Below are 21,345 nucleotides of genomic sequence, written 5' to 3'. Positions count from 1 at the left end.
CACACTATCTTAATCTAACTGTTGCTCAAACTACAATGACAAGTGTGTAAGACAGGGATGCACAAACTTGCACAAACTGTTGGTCTGATTTTAAACCTGTGCGCCGTAAGGGATTGCCAGGTGTGCTTTGGAAAAATAAAAATCCAATTTGAGTTCAGTTAACTGATTCACGTTGTTAATGAATGTAATAAAAACACATTTGCACCAGAAAAGACACCACAATGATCACTAATGCAAACCCTGTGGTTATTTACACATCTTTTTCTCTTCTCCTCTTTCCTTGATAATGTTTATAGTGAATGGTGTGTCGTGGCATCTTTTTAAAAGTGTAACGAACCCAAAAAAGTATGTGTGAAAACATCCCAGCTTTTAGTAATAATTTGTTACACAGAAATGACCAGTCAATTAACAATCACACTCTTTATAAATCATACAAATTACAATTTAGTATTTCCATTTCATACCTCCAATAAATAACTGGAGTTTGTGTAAAAAGTTAAAACACACTGTGAGATATTCAGCTGTGGCATATAAAACAAGGGTATATTCCCATCGCAGCATCCCCCCATCTCTTGGCTAAACTGCGGTTGCTAAGCAACCCAAAATATGAATCCACCCAGAGCGTCCTGTGAACAGAGTATTACTTATGGATGAATTATGACACAGATGGCCCTGTACAGTGACACATCATTCAGAATCATTTGATTATGTGACATCCCTCCACAGACAAACTCAGATAAACTGTGACTACGCACGCCGTTATGAACAATAACAGCATGTGCTCCGACAGGCCCAGACCCCAGCCCCGCTCAGCCAGATCTCAAAACAGGGATCACTGCGCTGCCGGGATCAGTCCTACACTACACAAGAAATACATTTTATTAGGAGTCAGTGGCACCCTCTATCCTCCCCAAACACTCTTAAAATATTCTGTCAAGATTTATCTTCTATTTACTGCTTCACAACACATTTCTTTGCCTTTCCCCATCACTCCCTCTTACTTCAAAGACGTGTCAGGACAGCAATGAGGGGAGTGCGTCTGACTTTCAAAGTGAACATTAGGAGAAGGTGGGACTGTCTAGGCTGCGCTGATCTCAGTGATCTGTGAGAGATCTCCAAAACTATATTTAAATGCGCTGTTTTTATAGTAAACCATAAACTTTAATCTTTTTACATAAAGCAAAAACTTTGAGGCTGATTGAAATGAATGAGGTTGTTTGATGCTCAGGTTTGTTTATGTGTTACCTTGGATACAGGCCCACTCCAATCTCCTGCAGCTCCCCATCACTGATGGTGAAACAATTGCAAATCACCTGAAAAAAGAAGACAGAAAACAAACAGTTATTTATATAATTTATAATAGCTGTCAAAATGTGTTCTCAGTTACATTTTATGTAAATGCTGTGTAAACTAAACTGTAAAGACGTACATTATAATGTCCTTGTTGAATTAAAACTTTTGGGAAATGTTGGTAACAGACCTCTGACTTTGAATCCAATTGATCTTAATCGCTTATTTTTTCTTCCTTTACATGTTAAGACTGAATGCTATTGGACCTCTCTCTCATTAAACCTCAAAGCAAACTCACTTGGACGGCCGCTACCAGTTTAGAAAAACTGACAAGAAAGTAGCTTTAGAGATTAATTAAGAATATTTAAAAAGTGCAAATAACTTGCATTTAAAATGTTATTTTGGTGCACAAATATTTTGGATGAAAAAGCAAATGTAAGAGTTGTTTTAAAGGAAGAAGATGGGAGAGCTTAAATAAACAAGACATAACATACTTTTTAACAGAGGACCAAGTAAAAATGAAGGAACTAAAAAGCCAGCATGTTTGAAGTGTTTATAACTGAGGTGGTCCAGCTGCTGTAAACAAGAGTGTTTGTGGGAAAATGTGTGTGAGTAGATAAATAACTATAACTGCAGGGAGCATCAGTATTCACATGTCACATTAAGAAGACAAGGGATCTACTGGCGCAAAGATGGATGCCAAGCTTTAAAGGGGAGTAGCAGACAGATGTTTTCCATCCGGCTAAAAATCACTGCACCAACGCAATGATTTCATTTGAATCCTCACTCTAATAAACACCATTAGAGATGAGGCCTCCTGGGAAAACAAAGGATTTAAATGACAGGAGGAAACATATTACAAACTAAATCTATGGTAAAATCTCCCCAGTGCTGAATCTCATACACAATGCATTGAGTCAGTCTGTTCATTTCACACTCTAGGTCATTGTAATTCAGTCGTGCTCATCAGCATCCATCATGTCTGCCATAAGAGCCGTTATAAAACATGGAACAGATACGTTTCTCATATAGGGAGATGTCAAACAAATTACAATGCATCAAGTGTGTGAACAGCTGTCTGTCACTGCACAGTTATTAAGCGTGGAAAAATGAATGTTTTGTTTTTTTCTGATTCCAATTTAGAATATTCCAATTAAAAGTAGCAATATAATTTAAATTAGTTTTGGATTTCCTCACGAGATCTATACCCACAAAACGGTAGGGTTGAGAAAAAAAAAAAAAAACCCTCAAAATACAACTTAATATTAAATCTAGTAAGAAAAGTAGTAGAGCAGATGGTAATATTAAACAAACTACACAAATTTTGAGTTGAAAATGACATTCTATTGCACACAAATATCATATTGTGTAGGCTATTCAAAAGAAGTGTTTCATTATCACTCTTGTATTGAAATTGGCATTAAGCCTTTACCTTGTATCAAAATGAAAATTGTAATTTTTAGTATCATGGCAACACTACAACCATATTTGAAAATATTTCTCACACAGGTTTAAATCAGATGACCTTCCCTCCAGTAGTGGCTTAAAGAAAGAATTTTCATAACATCACATGACCTTTCTTTGACATGGGATATTCACAAACAGCACATATTGTTAAGTTACAGGACTTAATATGAGTTAAATTGCATTTGTAATGAGAGAGATTTGGTATGCGCATTTAATTGTATCTTTTGTGACAAAAACAACATTATAGAAAAAATACCAAATGATGATGATATTGTTTGTTTCTTACAAATCAGTATTCGCAGACTTCACTGCAGTTTAGTATGATCGACGTGGCACTACACACACGGGGCATTAGGTATGTTTTTGAGTGAAGCACGGGGGAGGCGACAGATTGTTGAGTAAATTTAAACAGGCAAAAGGTAGGGCATGGAGCTGGGCACACATCCCTGTGTCACACCAACACACACTCTATCACATATGCAAACACACATGCACACAAACTCACGCTCGCCAGGCCTCAAGAGGGTTGAGAATCAATTTAGCAGAACATCCACATCTGCAGCGCTGGATGGCAAATGCCTGCTGAATCTCTAATGCTAACACAAAGACACAAACACCACAGTGCAAATGGATATGCGAGCGTGGCCTTCAAGCTCCTCAAATTTTCTATCAATCCTTTTCATTGTTACAGCCTGATAAAAATCTAATTATTTAATTTTAGTCATATGAAAATTGTAATTTCTTTCAAGTCAACTTTTTTTCCACAGCCCAAACCCAATGGGACAGGACATGATCAGTTTTGGAACATTGATAAGGCTGTATGCTGTTACCAAAGAAACACGGATTCTGGATACATTTTCCATGTGGCCAAACCTTCTTATGTGGCCTAAAAGCCTTGTCAAAGGCTGATCTTGTCAGATCTCAGAATCTAAGCAGGGCCTTGGATGAAAGACCATTGTGAATATCAGGAGACCTTGTGGGGCTCCAGCATAAAAACTGTTGTTGTGTCCTTAGGCAAGGCACTTCACCCACATTGCCTAGTATGAAAGTGGTGTGTGAATGTTGGTGAATTCAATTCAGTTGTATTTATAAAGCACATTTAGAACAACTTCAACTGAACAAAATATATACAATATGTACTTCAAAGTACTAAAAAGCATCTGAGGCAATTTGTTGACACCAGATTAGATACAAAACTACATTTAGTAGTTTTAACTAAACCTTCTGATATTCAACAAAATTATCTCTAAATATTCTTCTTTCCATTTCCTCTCAGTGCGTCTACATGCACACCTGACCTCACGTGTATTCTCATTAAGCCAAGGATGTGCTATGGGCTTTATGTGCTTTAGTCTAAATGGAGCCACTGCATCGCCGTGTCATTGGAACGAGAGCAGACCATCTGGTGTGGTGTTTTGCCAGATATCTTCTTTCATAGTTTCAGATGCATAGAATGCACCGGAAAACAAAAAGGCAGTCATAGAGTTTATTGTGCGCACTCACCATGCTGGGATGCACAGTTTAACAACATTTGAGGCAAAGCTATAGAGAACAATACAACAAAATGGTGCTAAAAGTGCGTTTTGCAAATCTCCATCAGATTTACATCAAGACCAAAGAACCAGAGGTCTGGATTCACAATAGACATGAATATTAAAATTCCTGACAGTCAAAAACTTGTCATAGTGCAGTAATACGCCTGTTAGGAGATCTGTGAAGTCCTGAATAAAATCTTTATTTAACTTTGGATACACAGGACCGGGGTGCCAAGGCTTACTGTGAAAGTCTGAAGCCCCAAACTCGAAAACAAGTTGATTGGATCCTCCCGACAGATGTAGATGGATTTCTACATAGGCCCCCTGTTGATAGGCCCCAACTCTGAAAGTAATCCAAAGAGTTCTGATAGAAAAAGTCAGGTGATAAAAGTTCTGAGAATGAGAAAAACTCACTGGCTTGGACCCATATCTCTGTGAGCAACATAAAATCCAGCTTTTGCAAAGTGAAGATATCATCCAGGAGAAATTGTTTATAAGCTAGCAATGTAGCATTCAAAAGGTCCAAGTGGAGGGTCACATCCTCAGAACCCTGTGTAGAGCTACGGCACAGCAACTGGGGGCATCCCAAATCCACACTGTTGGGTTTGGCTAACCACGACCAGCGGCAAGTAACAGAGGCCACTGTCTAGGTGCGCTGGACTCACTGCCTAGATCCACCATAATCCGTGTGATATTTGAAGTGCTGGGTTTCCAGGAGTGGTAAGGAGAGGAATAATTTTAGAGTTGGCCCTCCTAGAAACCTTTACTCTCACTAACACACCTCTATGTTTTCTGCGTTTTCTGGACCGCTTCCTCTGTGAGGAAACAGGTGAACACAGCAGGTAGACAGATGCCAAGTGAGGAGGGAATCTGGATTCTTGATCCTCAAAATTGTGATAAAGAAACCATTCATGAGATTGCTTTAGATGTGAAGTGCCTGGTGATTGTAGACTAGCAGTCCAGAGATATCTTGGCACAAAATACAAAGCAATGCAACAGCAGGCACCATGGTGATTGTGGGATGGGCTCATGGTGCAGACTGGGAGCCTCGCTTCCATCTACCCCGGGCCAACAGTAGATACAATAGTAGCTTATCACCACCAAGAATGGAGTGAATAAATAATGCATGAAATTGTAAAATGACTTTCAGCACTATATAAGATGAATGTTTTATTGTCATTATTTATTGTATTGACTGACTGAAGGCACTCACTGCCGGCTCAGATCTTGTTATCTTGGCCTGTGTCATCAGACGTATAATACTCCCTACAATGGAAGCATAGCGAGACTGAGATCAGACTGTGACTGGACAACATTGGAATGGACGACACTGTCACAGTGTCTGAAGGATTCGCGTCTCCAGATCCAATAATGGTGGTAAATACGCTTCTCCTATGTTAAAACTCAAGAACAGCCCCAGCCTAAATTCCTGTTTCAAATGTCCCTCAGTGATCTCTCCACAGGTTTAGTTACAGCTCTTGTAGAAACCATTAAAAGCAGATTTGTTCATTGGATACAGGTCTAAAAGGCTACTGTACAATGCTCCATCAGTAACCATGGTGATGACCACTTTCTTTAAAATCATAGGAATTCCTGTCACAGATTACCTGGTTATTTTTAGCTACGGTACTCTGTGTTGAACAGGGCTCTTCACTGCCATTTACTCATTTCTAGAGATATTTTATCAAAAAAAAAAAAAAAAAAAGGATGTTCTATTGGCACATTTTCTGCATTAACTCATTAACTGATTAATGAAGAATCCAGGTAACCTCCAGCCTCACAGGGAAGACTATAGAACAGAAATCAACTACTGGAGCACAATTAACTATACCCTAAACTATAGTTTGAACATAACAAGGCAATTATCTCTTATTTTTCCATTTATGTCCTAGTGTATATCCTAGTGTCCTAGTAAATGGGAAAATTAAGGGATAATTTTGATACGGTTTCAAGTCAGGCTGATACCCCACATGGATACTGCACAAAAGCGTAGTGTGTATTCTTGCCTGGAAGGGTTCCTCTTTCTATTGTGTCTGTATTGATTGGTTCATCTGATTGTTTGTCACTCACAATATTTCTGTTGATTGGATTTAGATTAAAGCTGAATTGGAGATTGATGAACAGCAGCAGCAGGTGGGAGCAGACTGTGAAACTGGTTCGGTGAATCTTCTCGAGTTCAGAAGTGCGGACACGTGGATTAGCCGATCAGGGACACAGATGGTCTGTCCATATAGAAACCATTGTGGCAAGAAAATAAAAAAAAATAGCTCTTTTTGTTTTACATGTGTCACTGAAATAAACAAATCTGATGGTAGGGTATGAATCTGGCTCAAGAGATACCACACTGACATCCCTCTGTATAAAAACACCCCTTTAACTACAGCTCTACGGGTAACCTTCAGTCACATTCATCTGAAATGGTGCCGTATACTGTGTATTTGTGTTATATGATGGAGTCAAAACAGATCAAATGATTGTGGTGAACGACTGGGGGTCTGGCCACTGAACAAAGCCGGGGGTCCTGTCATGCCCAAGCCGTGCCATAGGGCTGGTTAGCTTGGCCCTGTCATATAGATGAAATGTGTTGCTACATGCGTCGTGTTTTTGTTGTTGGAAACGATTCAAATACTGTCAATCCAGGAAATACAACAGAGGGAATCCGGTGCACTTAAATGTCACAACCATTCAAGTCAGAAAACACTTTGATCAAATATTTATGACTTATCTCCCAACAGGGAAACATTTAAACTCAGAGACAAAGGAGAGGAAAGAAGACAGAATAATCATCAAACAAACTGTAATTAATATTAATGTTGACCTATGAGTGAAAAAGTCTGATTATATTCATACAATCTGCGCTCGCTAGAGCTTCACAGAACGGTGCTGGTTTTCATATCCACTCTAGGTCAAAACAGAACCTTTGCACAATACGTCAAAACGTGGTGACGTTTTTTTTACTTATGGTTATGCAGTTTTTTCACCTGGATGTGAAGATCATGGGGAGGAAGCAACACTTATGTTTTAGATTATAATACTAACTGATTTTTGCATGCCAGTGAGGAAAGCAATTGTAAAAACAATCTTAGAGAGAAAGAAGGAGAGAGTGTTGGATAGAGAAGTAGCAGGACAGGATGAGATGGAAAAGTCTAAAGCAATTTAAAAAAAATAAAATAAAGTTAGGAGAAAAGTTGTAGCAGATGGAATTCAAGCAGGCAGCAGTGAAGTTAAAGAGTCATGGTTTGTGCATTTTGGTTTAGCACAGAGTGACAATAAAAAAAAATATATTAAAAAAACTTGGAGATTTCCTGCTCTTGCTGTTTTCAGTGCACAGTATCACAATAACAAGACATTGTGTAATATATACATAATGCATAGTACACTGCTTTGTGTCTGCAGTCATATGTCAGAGCAGAATTAGCTTCATGTTCCATATATAATCTATACAGATGCATTGTTCACATATGCACACAGACCTGGGGCTGTAATCAAACATGAGCCTGCACGTTAATGAAAGATTTCCTGCTCATATTAAATCATTTTCAAATTAATGAGCAAAGAAGTTGACATGTTTTTTTGTTGAGTTGGCGCATTTTAAGCTACGTGCAAAAGCTGCTGAACCAATACAGTTTTACAGTCAGTCTTCACCACAACCATGATTACACTGTAGACTTATTGACCAGACTGCAAAATACAGAACTTCCACAAAATTGGTTTTGCACAGCAAAACTTAAATATGCAAATAAAAACAATCTCTTCTCTTGGGCTTCCCAGAGGTAAGGCCGAGTGTAGCTCTAACCTTGGGGTGGCTGATATGAAATATAATAATAAAAAATACCAGAAATTAGTGAAAATGTGCCTTTAACAAAATAGAGAGTCAAATTAACTGAACTAATCATCAAGTATTTCATGTATCTTCAAAACCTTTGCTCTAACCTCAACCTTTTATCAGCATTTTCACATATAAGTACTATTTGTGAGTGGTAAGGGATACAACACAGCTCTAGTCATTTTTGCTCTTTAAATTGCCAATAAAAGGTCCAGTTTTGAGTGGACCAAAGCCAAGCAGGCTGTCAGAGGCCGAGTACATCCGCAGAATAGGGATGACTTTTGGCGGAAGATAAAACGAGCATTTACCAGTACCAGTATTGTATTCTTTGGAGGAAATTGTTTTTCACTGCTTGACTGCTCATGTGCAGTTTAAATCAAAGGCATTTCGTGGGGCACTGCTCTCTGACTGTAGCTGCCTCAAAGGGTTTCCCACTGGGCAATTTATGCAAACACAACTTCCTGCTCACATTAAAGTGTCATTGAGGACTAAAGATCAGATAGAAAATCACTGACAAGTTAGTTGACTTATCTGTATTTCATTGCTGTAAATACGAATCTTTGTCTTTCATAGTGGCTTTTCTCAGCAAGAGGCAAAACCATGCATATTTTCTTTTCTAATGTGATAGTAATTTGCCTTTTATATATTGTGTTCAAGTCATACAGATAATGCCATTCCTGACACATCTTACTAGTGTATTAAACATATTTCAAAGCATTTACAGTTTTATTTCTAAGGGACTGAGAGTGAGTAAGAAGCTAATGATTAAAAAGTAAACTGAATGCATAGCCCTTTCTGGACATAGGCATTAAAAATATCTGAACCATTAACCAGAACAGTAAGGAAAAGCATTTAGTGCAGCGTCATTGAATGAGTGAGCATTTTCTTTGCATTTATTCAGTGTTATTCCCATCTGCATTATTCCACTCAGCCGTGAAGGTTTGAGTGACACGAGAGCAGTTCCCCGGAGAGTTCTATAGTCAAACTGAGATGTCACAAGAGCATTGGGCTTACATCACAGGATCTATGTAGAACAAGACCCAAGGCTGAAGAGCACTTGGCAAGCACAAGGTCTGAGGGTCCACTTATTAGATTAGCACTCCGATGGTTGCCAGGTAACAGCTCCACCTCTTTCCATACGCCGCTTTAGAAATCGGGGTCATGCTATCACACATACTATTTTCAGTTAGCCTAAACCGATACATATTTTAACAGTAGTGACCCATCTGTGCATTAGGTTTTTCTTGTCTTTTGTTTAAATAATTTTGCATTCTGCCTTGGAAGTTTTGCACATTTTGTTAATTGCCGAGTTTTTTATATATGCGAGAATGATTTACCAATATTTTCAGGGCTGCCTCTAGCTCTGCGGGGGGCCCTGTGCAAGATGCTTCTTGGGGGTTTCTTAGTTTGCCAAAATTGTGAATTGTTTTATTGCTTCACTGACATCAATTCAAAAGTCTATTTCACAAACATACAATACAAGACTGTTTACTCAAATAAACCCAAAATATTCATCTTTAACGTATTTAGTCAATTGTCACCTAAATAAAATAAAGCATTAGCACAAACGCAGTCATTAACCCATTATAAATATGCAGTATACTGGAGTAATGTAGTTCTAAGTTGTGCAGATTCACTGATTGTGCCAATGTGAAGCAGGACGCCACTGATTTTTTTTTCCATTTTTCTCAGACTTAATCAGATTTATATCTTATCTCAAAACTAGTCTCAAAGGACTTCACTTTTGTAATTCTAAACGTGCAACCCTGCATCCTGCCACAACAGGTGTAAAAGAAAAGGATGGAGCTGTGGAAGCCCGCTGTGAAAAAACTCGCAGAAAATACAAACACAGCACTTTCTTACACTGCTCAGAGCCTCATTTGCATCTTCGAGCTGTGCAGGTCTAAACATACATGCAGTGTTATTCTATTTTGGATTAAATAAACACAAATATGCTTATGATTTATTAATAAAATACATACTGCAGTGTGGTTTTCTCATGTTATAGATGCCCAATGCAAAGGAATACAACATATGCTGGTGCTGCATTGTCGTAGAATTTATTCTAAAAATAAAGATTTTTTTTTTTAATATGACTGCAAGGCACAGACATTATTTGTAAAGTCAGTGAATATGGCAATAAATTAGACATTTTGTTTAGATTTGAAAGATGACTTACGACGTATTGGATAAACTACATGCAAATACTAGAGTTATGATAAAATATGTTGGACTTTGTTTGGACAAGGTATTTTTGGCATAGTGGGGTTTCATAACATTGTTGCACTGATCTTTTCTTATACACGATATAGTGCATTCCTTATAAGCCTTCACAGAAAAGAACACGCCGTTATGAGGCATGGTGGCCTTAGACACACACGCACACACACACACACAACAAGAGATATCCCTGAGGTTGTAAAAGTACAATTATCACCCTCTCCAGGATGACCGGCAGGTTAAAGGCCAAATGTTTCATCCAATTATCTGTGTGTGCTTCCTGTGTACTGTGTGTCTATTATGTGTGTGCGCTGGGGCCTGTGTTTACGTTCAAAAATGGCACATTACGACTTGGCGCACAACAGCACAGCTATACCCCTGTGTGTGCTCATGTGTGCTTTGAGAAAAATCGGTGTGCTCGTAATGGCGTTTTTTATAGCTCAGATAGTGTTTAGTCAATACTCATCCAAATAATAATGACTCCATCACCATTAAAGCTGTGTTTAAAACAGACAAAACCGGAGTGTGTCGAAATTTAAAGGGAAAGTTAATCCAATTTCTATATGCTGCAATTCAGTAAACTTGCTTTATGGAGTGGAACCGCACAGTGTCCGAATACTTTTGAATGGACAAGTTTAGTATTTGGCATCTCTACAGAACAAAACAGTACTGTATGAAATTTAACTATAAGGGACTACTTCTAACACTGAATACTGACTCAGGTTGTTATGTTTACTATCAGATCATGTGACTGCATAAGGCTAAGGACTATCCACACCAAAACTGAGGCGGGAAAGATGCTTTTAGTGGTTTTGCGTCACAAAAATCGAATATTACTCCAAGGAAAAGCAAAACTGGATACTTTGGTGACACAATCGTAATTTAATAATCTGGCAACAAACTTTTATACTCATACCTTCTCCTGTTTTTAATGTTTTATATGAACTTGTATACTTGTTTATTTTGTTTGTTTTTCTTGTATTGTATTTTAAACGGGGCGTCTATGAAAAAGAGAGCCGAATTTTTCTCATTGGGTTCCCCTGTATGAATAAAGATAAAGAAAGAGAAATCTTCATCGGTTTAACATTAGGCTAACTGAAAATTCTAATGATGTGTGATGACATCTAGTCCTAACATCTATATCCATCTATACTCCATAAAAATGTAAACACAACCAACCTTCCCACGCTACAATTCAGTCTTTTGTAATGTGTAACAGCTTTTGCTCTGCGGAGAACTGAGACTGAATTTTAAGTTAGGATTGACCGAATAAATTAACTTGACCTTTCCACTGGAGCGTTATATATTCTGCATCTTTATACATACCAAAACAGTTGATGCATTACGATCTATAGAATATGTTTGTCTTTTATGTTCCTGGTCTGTGTATACATTTATGCACTCATTTAGAGCCGACTGCCTCTGCCCTTCACAGAACAGAGAAGCTAACCGCTTCATTAGCATACAGACTTGTAATCGAGTAATTTGCATAATGGTGAACTGTGAGAATACGGCTTGTCTCATCTTCGAAATAAAGGGCAAATTAATGTGAAAGTAAATCTAAAATGCGGTTGTTGTAGGTGGATTTGAGAAAGATAAAACTTTACCTTGACATTGGATCATTGTTTACCTGTGGCAGACTTTGTACGCCCACACTTTGGACACGGCATCCCTCGTTAAGCCGATACCTGCTGTATTATAAACTGTTGTGATGATGCCTACAGTATATTGCTCTCATTATCAACTCTACTCAAGGGTCCAAACTAGCAGAAATGATCCATGACCTACAAGATGGAAGAGAAATTAACATATACATAAGACCTGTGATGAAAACACATTTTTAAGTGTGATATATTGCTCAAGTAAATAAATGAAAATACTGAAACCAAACTATAAAGCAGAATTATGCCCCAAAACGTTGTCTGCAAATCTACAATATTGTCAAAAAACATATGCTGCAATAAATAAATAGCAGAATGAAACACTTAAGTAATTAGTTAGCAATTTTAGCTCATAATTCAACCTTCTACAGCTCAAATCTTGCAGAAATAATGACCAAAAATATCTCACTGGTGCAAAGAAACGGTTTCACTTTCAACTTACTACCAAAAGCTTAGAAATGTGCTTTAGCTCCAGCAAAACAAGTCCTAGTCTTTTTATTTTTTAGAACAGTCTAGGCAGCATCATGGAGCATATATAGATTTGCACAGCCTACGTCGTCTATTTCGACTTTGAGGTAGTGAAATAATTAAAATCAATAATTAAAATTGTCCTGGTGAATTTTGAGGTGCTGTACATCTTATTGCACTATATTATCCTTACCCCACCTTGTATAAATACTTTGACTTGAACCTAAAATCCTTTATTCTACCTATATTTTAGTCGTCTTATTTTATTAAGTTTTTCTTTGCTTGTTACTGCTGGTTATAAAATTACTGTCATTTTTTTGTGCTACCACTGTAACAATTAAAATCTACAAACAAACAAACTAAACAAAAAAACATTAAAAGCAGGCCCACACAATGAACATTTTAAAGTACTAATACTGTAATATTTTTGGTGGCAAATAAAAGAAACATGTCTCAAGTAATTCAAATATTAGAAGACCCATTGTGGTATTCTACAGCTGTGTTCATGATTTCTTTCCTATAATAAACAAAGCAATCCCATTATTATTTATAATTTCACTGATACAAACTCTTCCCCATTCATATTTCATAAAAGCACTTAATAATTCAGACATGTATCCACATTTATTTATGAAACAGCACAAGGCAAATACAACAAATAGAGCTACGTTTGCACTGAATGTTACCCTGGGAGAAGCCTTATTCATGTCGGCATAACCCGCAACTAAGTATTTCATTAGTACCTCCTGGGGCAACCATACATGAACTACAGATGAAACAGAAAGAAGAAAACAAAGAGAAACAACAGAAAAGTGTAGGACTACATTTATATAAGAAAGAAAAAAATCCAGGTCATATGGTACTGGTTTAATGTTGGTACATCAAATAAGGACCTTGTAATCCAATCATAAAAGTTCATCCCAAAACCACATGAATATATAGAAAGTAGGATATTTATTTAGAAAGGGGAGGAGATCATGCTTTTGGACATGTTAATGGAAATAAAAAATGTGCTTCTAATCTTGTTAAAATGTAGATTACTTCCAACTTGTAAATAGACATTGCTGCTACATAAAATAAAACAGCTAAAGCTAAGTCCTGACTTTGACACTATAAGTAAGTAAGTAAGTATTTTATTTGGTCATTACATTCAAAATCATTATTCAACTTGTATAAGGTTGTACATAACATCTCTATCGTGGCCGAAAGGGTTTAGGCTGAAGCAAAAATGACTTAATAACTCTATCTAATAATAATGCACAAGAATTACAAGAAAAGCAGCATCAGTTCTACAACAAATGACTCAATATGTAAACAAAAGAAAACTACAAACCACGGCAGTTCACATAAATCATTCCTGAGTCCTGTAATGTTTTAAGGTAATGTTTTATACCTCTTTTTAAATGCTTGTATTTAATTTATCATCAAGGTTGTTCCACACACTAACCCCTCAAACAGAAATACAATGACCTTTTTTACTCATTCTAGTCTTACTTTTTTGAATATACCTGTTCGTCTAAGATGATATTGACTCTCTCTCTGTTCGAATAACATCTGTAAACAACAATAAGAAAATAAAGAGACAGGGAGCGTGTGTCAGCACTTGTGTCCTTTAAGAAACCATTGGGACTGAACATTAGAGCAGAAGGTCAGGGGAGACTTAATGTTCCTAGGTCTTATCTCACACAGACTTCTTAGCTCTGTAATTACATATGTGCAAAAGTGACAGCTGCTGACTGACTAAAGTTTTATATAATGTGCACTATAACTTTAACCTTTCCTTGTACATGCAAATACTTTGATGCAATGCTTCCATGGGTTGTATCGTGATGTTTTTAGTTTTTGTTTTAATGTTCAGCCATCATCTTAATAAGTAATGTAATAAACTAGTAAAGTAGATAAAAATTAGAAATAAACTCTACTAAAAAGTTGATTTTTCAGGAATGGTTGTGAGAGGAAATCCCTGCAACTAAATGTCTACAGTGAAACTTACTGAGACGCAGGCAGAGGATCCAGCTAATGGTAAATGGTCATTTTATGATCTAGCGCTTTTCCACCTTCAGGGCACTCAAAACACTTTACATCAAGGAATTATTCAGCCATTCACAAACACATTCATACGTCAGTGTACACAGACACTCTGGGTGAGGCAAGTTAAGTGTCTCGCCCAAGGACACAATGACAGCATTCATCTGTGGGAGCTGGAATCACAACGCCAACCTGTGGGATAGTGGACAAACATTCTACCAACTGACCTACTGTTGCTCGTACAGCCTCTTCCAGTATATTCCCAAGGTAATTTTCACACTATTAATAAATACAACAGATCTGGTTAAGAGATTTACAAATCCAAAATATCAAAGCGTTAAATGCTGAGTAGCCACAGGATGATAAACATGAATAAAAAGGAAGGAGGGGTGAGATTGCACAGAAATGCACACACATATGTTTGATGGGAAGTCAACAACAGCAGGTGGGTGACTGGAGGCAAGCGCTTTCCTGCAGCTCCTAACAGCATGATGGGATGCTTGGACACGCACAAAGACACCACAACAAGGGCACTTCCACATGATGATTTCACCGATATACTGTGCGCCTTCATACAGTTCACTAAACAAGCACAACTAAACGAGCACATCAAAATGCTATTATGACAGAAATTGAATAGCCATTTTGAAAGCATTAGAATAATACCCAATGTGTTGTGTTTGAGGAAAGTGACACATTTCCATTAAAACGTCAATCAAAAAATCTTCCAAATTTCGGACAGTTTTGTGGTCCACAAATAGTCAACCATGCAACTCCATAAAATAATATGTAAATTGTATAATAGGTCTACAATACGTTTTATAAAGACAGACACAACAGATATGGTCCTGTACAGTATGGAGGTATAGGGCCCACGCAGCACATGAGTAACTGGTGATTTTATGGCACATTCACTGTACGGGAAAAGCATTTTTTCTGCTCAGTGGAGCTCACACACACCAGCTGTACATGGCACTGAGGTTATCAGACCTGGCTAATACCATCGCCGCTAGGAATATTGGCAACTCTGAGAGACTGGGTGATTAGTAATTGGTTGCAACTGCAGCTTTAGGCAGAAATGTAACAGTTGGTGCAGAGCAAAGAATAAAAAAACAAAAACAAAAACAAACAGGGAATGCATACAGACAGATTCTGAGAAATCGTGACAAAACATAAAGCACGTCACTGTTGTTTGGCAGAGATTGAGCAGTGTGTGTGCGTCCATGTGACTTATTGATTTGTGGGTTCCCTCAAGGAATACAGGATGAATGGTGACCTCTACAAAGAAAGAGACTGGGGACAAAAAATATGTCAAAATGGGGGAGAAGAAAGGTTAAAGCACTATATTTAGGAGTAGCAAATCCAAGCAATATTTTAGATATGCTCATTTACGGAGACTAACAGCACCAATTTTTTATTAAAACACAAGATAATCAAATCAAATCAATACAAGGAGAATCAATTTTCAATATTTGTTACAACCTAATATTAAAAACATAATGTAAAGATCATTATCATTCAAAAAACAACATTTTCTGCCATATATATTTCCAAATTTAGTTAGTTAGAGCAAATAACTGTAATAACACATCCACTGGTAGCACTTCGGAGAAAACTAATGAGAAGAAAATGCACGTCAGAAAATGGCAGCTTTCTAATTTACATTTCATGCATTTTCAGCAATAGTGCAATTACTATGAAGCCTGCTGAATGGGCCTTAAGAATAAGACTAGAAGAGGTTAATCAAAATGGAGAGGATTTTTCGTCAAGGAGGTCTGAAATGAAAGGGTAACAATATGAAATGTGATACAAAAGTGTTGAAGGACGTGTCAGATGTGCTTTATCTGTAAATGATTAAAATAGCAAGGGGAAAAAAGCTCTCCCATCTCCCTACTAAACTTTAGTCCTTCATCTCGTCATCTTCTCATCTTCCTCATTCGAACCCTGATTCCCAACCCCCTCCACCCTCCTCTCCATCAGCTCATTGCCCATTCCTTTAGAGCAGCGCACGTCTAGCATTCAACAGTAGCACTAGCGCATGATGAAAGCCGGTGCGAGGAAGGGGGGGCATGGGTGGAGGCAGCAAAAAGGGTGTGGTTAGCAGAGATTGTGAGCTGGAATAACAGATCAAAAAGTTGTAATCTGTGAAATGTCAGCCACAGCACAAGAGGGACCACCCACAGAGAGGCGAGGAGTTTGATAGAGGATGTGGAATAGCAAATTAGGTTTTCACTGTTTTTAAAAGGTGATGAAAATTATAATCAACTCATGTCAGTGAAGAAATGGGGGTTAAAAAATCTACAATTGATTGGTCCACTCAGAAATATGCAAAAACATGGTAGCAATATCATTAGCACAAAAGAATCATTGTTCAAAACTGAAAAAATAAATGGTACATTGATAATAAAGGTCGCAGGCTGCAAATACCATCTCACATTTTTAGCAAAGGAAAGAAATGAGATGCATTTACTGTTCCACATAGTCATCATTAAGATGAACAACAACCTTATATAGTATATTGCAAAGAACTGAATGGCGTTAAAGGATAAAAAGTAAAATTCAGCAAATAATTATTGGTCTATAGTAGGTTTCAAGATTAGCTCTAAACTTCAATTTGGTGGAACTTTGCGTTGTCAAAGTGGACCAGTTTCACAAAGTAGAATAATATTAGCAGAAACACAGAGATTCTTTTTCTAAGAATCTTTTGATTGATGCATTGCAAACAAGTCTGAGGTCACTGTTTTTCTGCCAATCTGTTCCTTTTGAAAGTAGGACAATACAACAAGGTAACACATTTGTCTACGACTGGCAAGAAGTACAGTGTCCTCTACAGTATCCTCTTTATCTCTGCTACATCCTCCACCATCGTTGATTCCTCTGCTTTCTCCTCTCTGTGCCCTCTCTCCTTATGTTCTCTCTTCTCGTGTCCTCTGTCCTACTGTCCTCTGCCTTCGTCCACTCTTTCCTTCTGTCCTTATCCCTTGTCTTCTCTCTCCTTGTCTCCTCTCCCCATTGTCTCCACTCCCTGCATCTTCTCTTTCCTTCTGTTCCCTTGTCTCCTCTCTTCTCTCTCCTTGTGTCCTTATCCCTTGTCTCCTCTCTCCTTGTTGGCAGAAATAGTCTACTCCCTCACCTGTGAAACGAGGGGCCGTCCTTGACACTAGCAGCATGTGTGCTCACTCAAACCTGTCCGCTATAATGAGTGTGATTATCATATCTATTCACATTTGTCTTATGGACTAAAATTAGATCATGTATAGCCAGAGGACTGCAAATAAAACTAGAGCACAAACACACACAGTGGCTGGAGGGCGCCCATCTTGTGTTATGGTGGAGTGAGGACAGGACACTTGAAGGAAAGCTTGGCGTGGAACTGCTGGCTCTGCTGTCCAAACTGATGCAGTGTAGTGTTACTGCTGGACACTACATGGCTTTGGCTGGCAACAGGAGCTGACTGCTGTGTGCTATTAAAAACTGCAGTCTACACAAGAAAAATACTATACTGGACAGCTGTTAGTGGGGAAAAAGGCGGAGGAGGACATACATGTTTTATTGTTGCATTGTTTCTCATTTATGCAGATTTTTTGTGCATATTTTGGTACTTTTGAGGTAAATTTTACAGTTGATTCGCTATTTTTGGTAGTTGATACATGAGCATTAGCCAACACATATATACAGTATTCAGTCCTTTTTAATTTTCTGCGTAATCCCTCAGTTGTGCAGGTCTAATCCATAGTAAAAAGCCAAAATTAAATCTATCAAGTGGACAAATACAGTTGCAGGAGTGAAGACGTTTCGCTTCTCATCCAACCCGCTTCCTCAGTTCTGGTCAGATTGCTGATGGACACTGCCTCATATCTATCTGAACGGAGACGCTAACTACACTGAAACTGGAAACAGCTGTTGTTTACAGTTTCAGCCTTAATGGTCCAACATTCAGCCCAGACAGCACACTTCCTCCAGTCTCAAAGGCTAGTTTTTGGGTGTTCATCATGAAGGTCAGGGCTCCTTCTATTTTCCTCTCCATGCTTAGTTGAACATATTTAAATTAAAATTCTTGCACATATCTGATTGATTGCAAAAATAACACAATAACCCAACCCCCCTGTAACCCAGAGAAAGGCGACTAATTTGTTTACTTGCATGAAAAAAAATCAGCTTTGTATTGTTTCTCGATTTAATCTTCATTTGTAGGCACGGCACACAATTACACTCATTTAAAATCAATGAACTACGATGCCATATTAAATGGACTATACGTAATACATTTTGAAACCAAAAGAGGCCCTATAGTTGTTCATTAAACGGGTGAAATAGTCTCGCTGTTTCCCTCACAGATGCAGGGAAACACTTGGACACTTGGGGGTTAGCAGTAGGAGTCAATTAAAGCAGCTCCCAGTTGTAATTAGGTGATGTTAGATGTACTGCGCTACTGGGAGAGCTGTGTTTGTGTTTTGTCCTCCTCCTGTCATCCACTCCTCTCACTCTCTTAATCACTATTCATCTGCACTGGGGTGTGATTCCAACTATTCATTACGAACTAAATGACTGATCCAACGTCGCCATGGATAAAGGTGGTCAATTTAAATGATAGGTGAACCACAAGTAACTCAAATATTTTATATAAGAATCAGATGAAGTTTACTGCTTTGATTGTAACGTGTAATTTTGTGAATGGAAGTTTATTAGGCAATATTAATAAATTCAAGGTCATTTCATTCAAGGTTTTCAGGTCTGTCTCTCTCTTTTCAATGTGAGGCAGGTTAAAAGTGGTAATATTCATGCTTGGTTAATCCAATATCAGTTATTGATGCTTAATTGTTTAAATAAAATGCCAACAATCCAGCAGAAGTCAGGATAACATGTTTTAAATGACCTGAGAAATGGGGTTATGTTCACATGTACAACAAAATCTGATTATTTTCTGATTTCTAGAAGTAAAAATGTGACTTAGATGACATGCAAACTGCTAAATCTGATATGACTAATCTGAGGGACCATAAACAGAAAAGAATTCTGTTGATTTTGCCATTTAAATGTCATTTTAATAATCCAATATCATCCAAAAATCTGTGAATGATCAGATTTTTTATGTACATGTAACCAAAGCCAATGTAAGCTCTACTACAGAAATAAATGCTTTGGAGAATGTGCATAGTGTGTTTGCATACATCCACAGAATATTTATGTTTATTGCGAGCACTTACTGTTTAACAAGAGGAAGCTAAGCATGAATGCCCACTAAACCCAAGAGCATAAACCACCAGAACACTAACAATGGAACAACAGATTAAGTCCATAAAACACTGACGACCGTGCTGGCTGCTAAAAATAAGACTTCGTAATAAGCAGGAGGAAACTGCCTTATTGTGGGCTCTGTATGCAAATTTACTCTTTCAAACTTGGCAAGAAATTTGTGGACTCACTGAGCGGCAGTAAGGGCCTCCGTCCACAAGCGAAGGTTTAGTATTTATGATGTTCGACAGAGAGGAGGAGATAGAAAGCAATGAACTCAGAGGAAACTTGTTAATATTCAGTGAAATCCGACCGAGGTGTCCACAGGCAGAATATTTCCGACGTTTGCATAAAGTGCTAATGGCCATTGAAAAAGACAGGAGTACAGCAGGTGGGTGGATGAGAGCCCACTCAAACCTGAATACAGTGGAGAGAAACTATGTGACAGCTAGTCACAGCTAAATATAAATGCTTTCGCAACTTCACACACCAATTATTAATGTAGAAAATAGAGTGATTTAACCAGCTATCACTATGATGGTTTGCTTTGTTTAATAATAGAGGTAAAACTGACCTAGGTCCCATACAAAGGCTCTATCCTGTCAATCCACGCCAACACTACGTTATTTAATGTTGTTCATATTAATTATTATACATGTCTAATTACCATACATGTAAATTAAAAGAAAATTAAAGTCAAATTGTCTAAGATGCATGTATTTGTGGCATGCAAAGATGTTGTAATTAAGGAGAGAAAAAAGTAATTGATGAAACACGGAATAAAAAGGTTGTTTCATGTCAGTTTGGGTTTGAACAACAACAGAGGATATAACTGCTCTTTCCCATCTTATCTTTATCAAGGCTGAAACTCATTAAAAGGCTCTGTCTCTTGACTTTAGACACAGAAAATCATAACATCATTTTATATGTCATATCTCAAATCTCTGAATGTTATGGTTTACATACAGAAAAATAAATCAACAGCCAAAGTGTGCCAATAATTCACCTGATAACAGTGTCAAATCCATAAAGAAACTATATTAAAGGTGCTCTAAGTAACTGGAGATCTACCACCTGCTTGTTCTCATGAAGATGTTAATAGTTTGCTTGTAAAGTTCCACAATATCCATCTAAATTTTATTCCATTACAAGTGATTGTATAGGTAAAAATAAAAATAATAATAAAATATCATGAAAAACATTCCTCCAGACCTGCAACTTGGCCTTGTGGCTCCACCAACTTTTCTGCAAGATAGATACGTTTAATGGCTTATTGTGGAACATTACAGGCAAAGCAATAACATCCAAAAACTGTCTGATCCAGGACCAAAAAGCTCCTAATACACCTTTATCAATGTTGTGATTAACAGCTGTGTTCATCAGATCTCTCAATTACAAGAATTCAAAGATAGCCACGCTAAGGCCCACCAGTCACAGTGTACTCATATATTTTGCCAATAAAATTATTCTCTAAAACTACATTGTGATCATTTTAATAACATGTTTTCAGTGGGAAGACTGTTTTCCATTTATCTTTGCTGCAGACTCCATATTATGACATATGCAGGAGACACCTTTATTTCCTGGAACAGCCAATGAGAGTCAAAAATGATGC

The 21,345-nt window shown here is 37.6% G+C and overlaps 1 protein-coding gene across 1 annotated transcript in view; it reads right to left on the bottom strand.

Annotated features, from left to right (window-relative positions):
* Positions 1 to 21,345, bottom strand: part of smyd3 (SET and MYND domain containing 3) — a 46,990-nt gene that overhangs the window by 9,456 nt on the left and 16,189 nt on the right. The window contains exon 6 of the mRNA XM_033984643.2: positions 1,246 to 1,313. Within this exon, the coding sequence (XP_033840534.1) occupies positions 1,246 to 1,313 (68 nt within the window). The remainder of the gene's footprint in view (positions 1 to 1,245; positions 1,314 to 21,345) is intronic.

The sequence above is a fragment of the Periophthalmus magnuspinnatus genome, chromosome 3 (genome assembly GCF_009829125.3).
Source record: "Periophthalmus magnuspinnatus isolate fPerMag1 chromosome 3, fPerMag1.2.pri, whole genome shotgun sequence".
Taxonomy (NCBI): Eukaryota; Metazoa; Chordata; class Actinopteri; order Gobiiformes; family Gobiidae; genus Periophthalmus; species Periophthalmus magnuspinnatus.
Note: the sequence above shows the minus strand (reverse complement) of the source record. Positions and strands in the feature narration are given on the sequence as shown.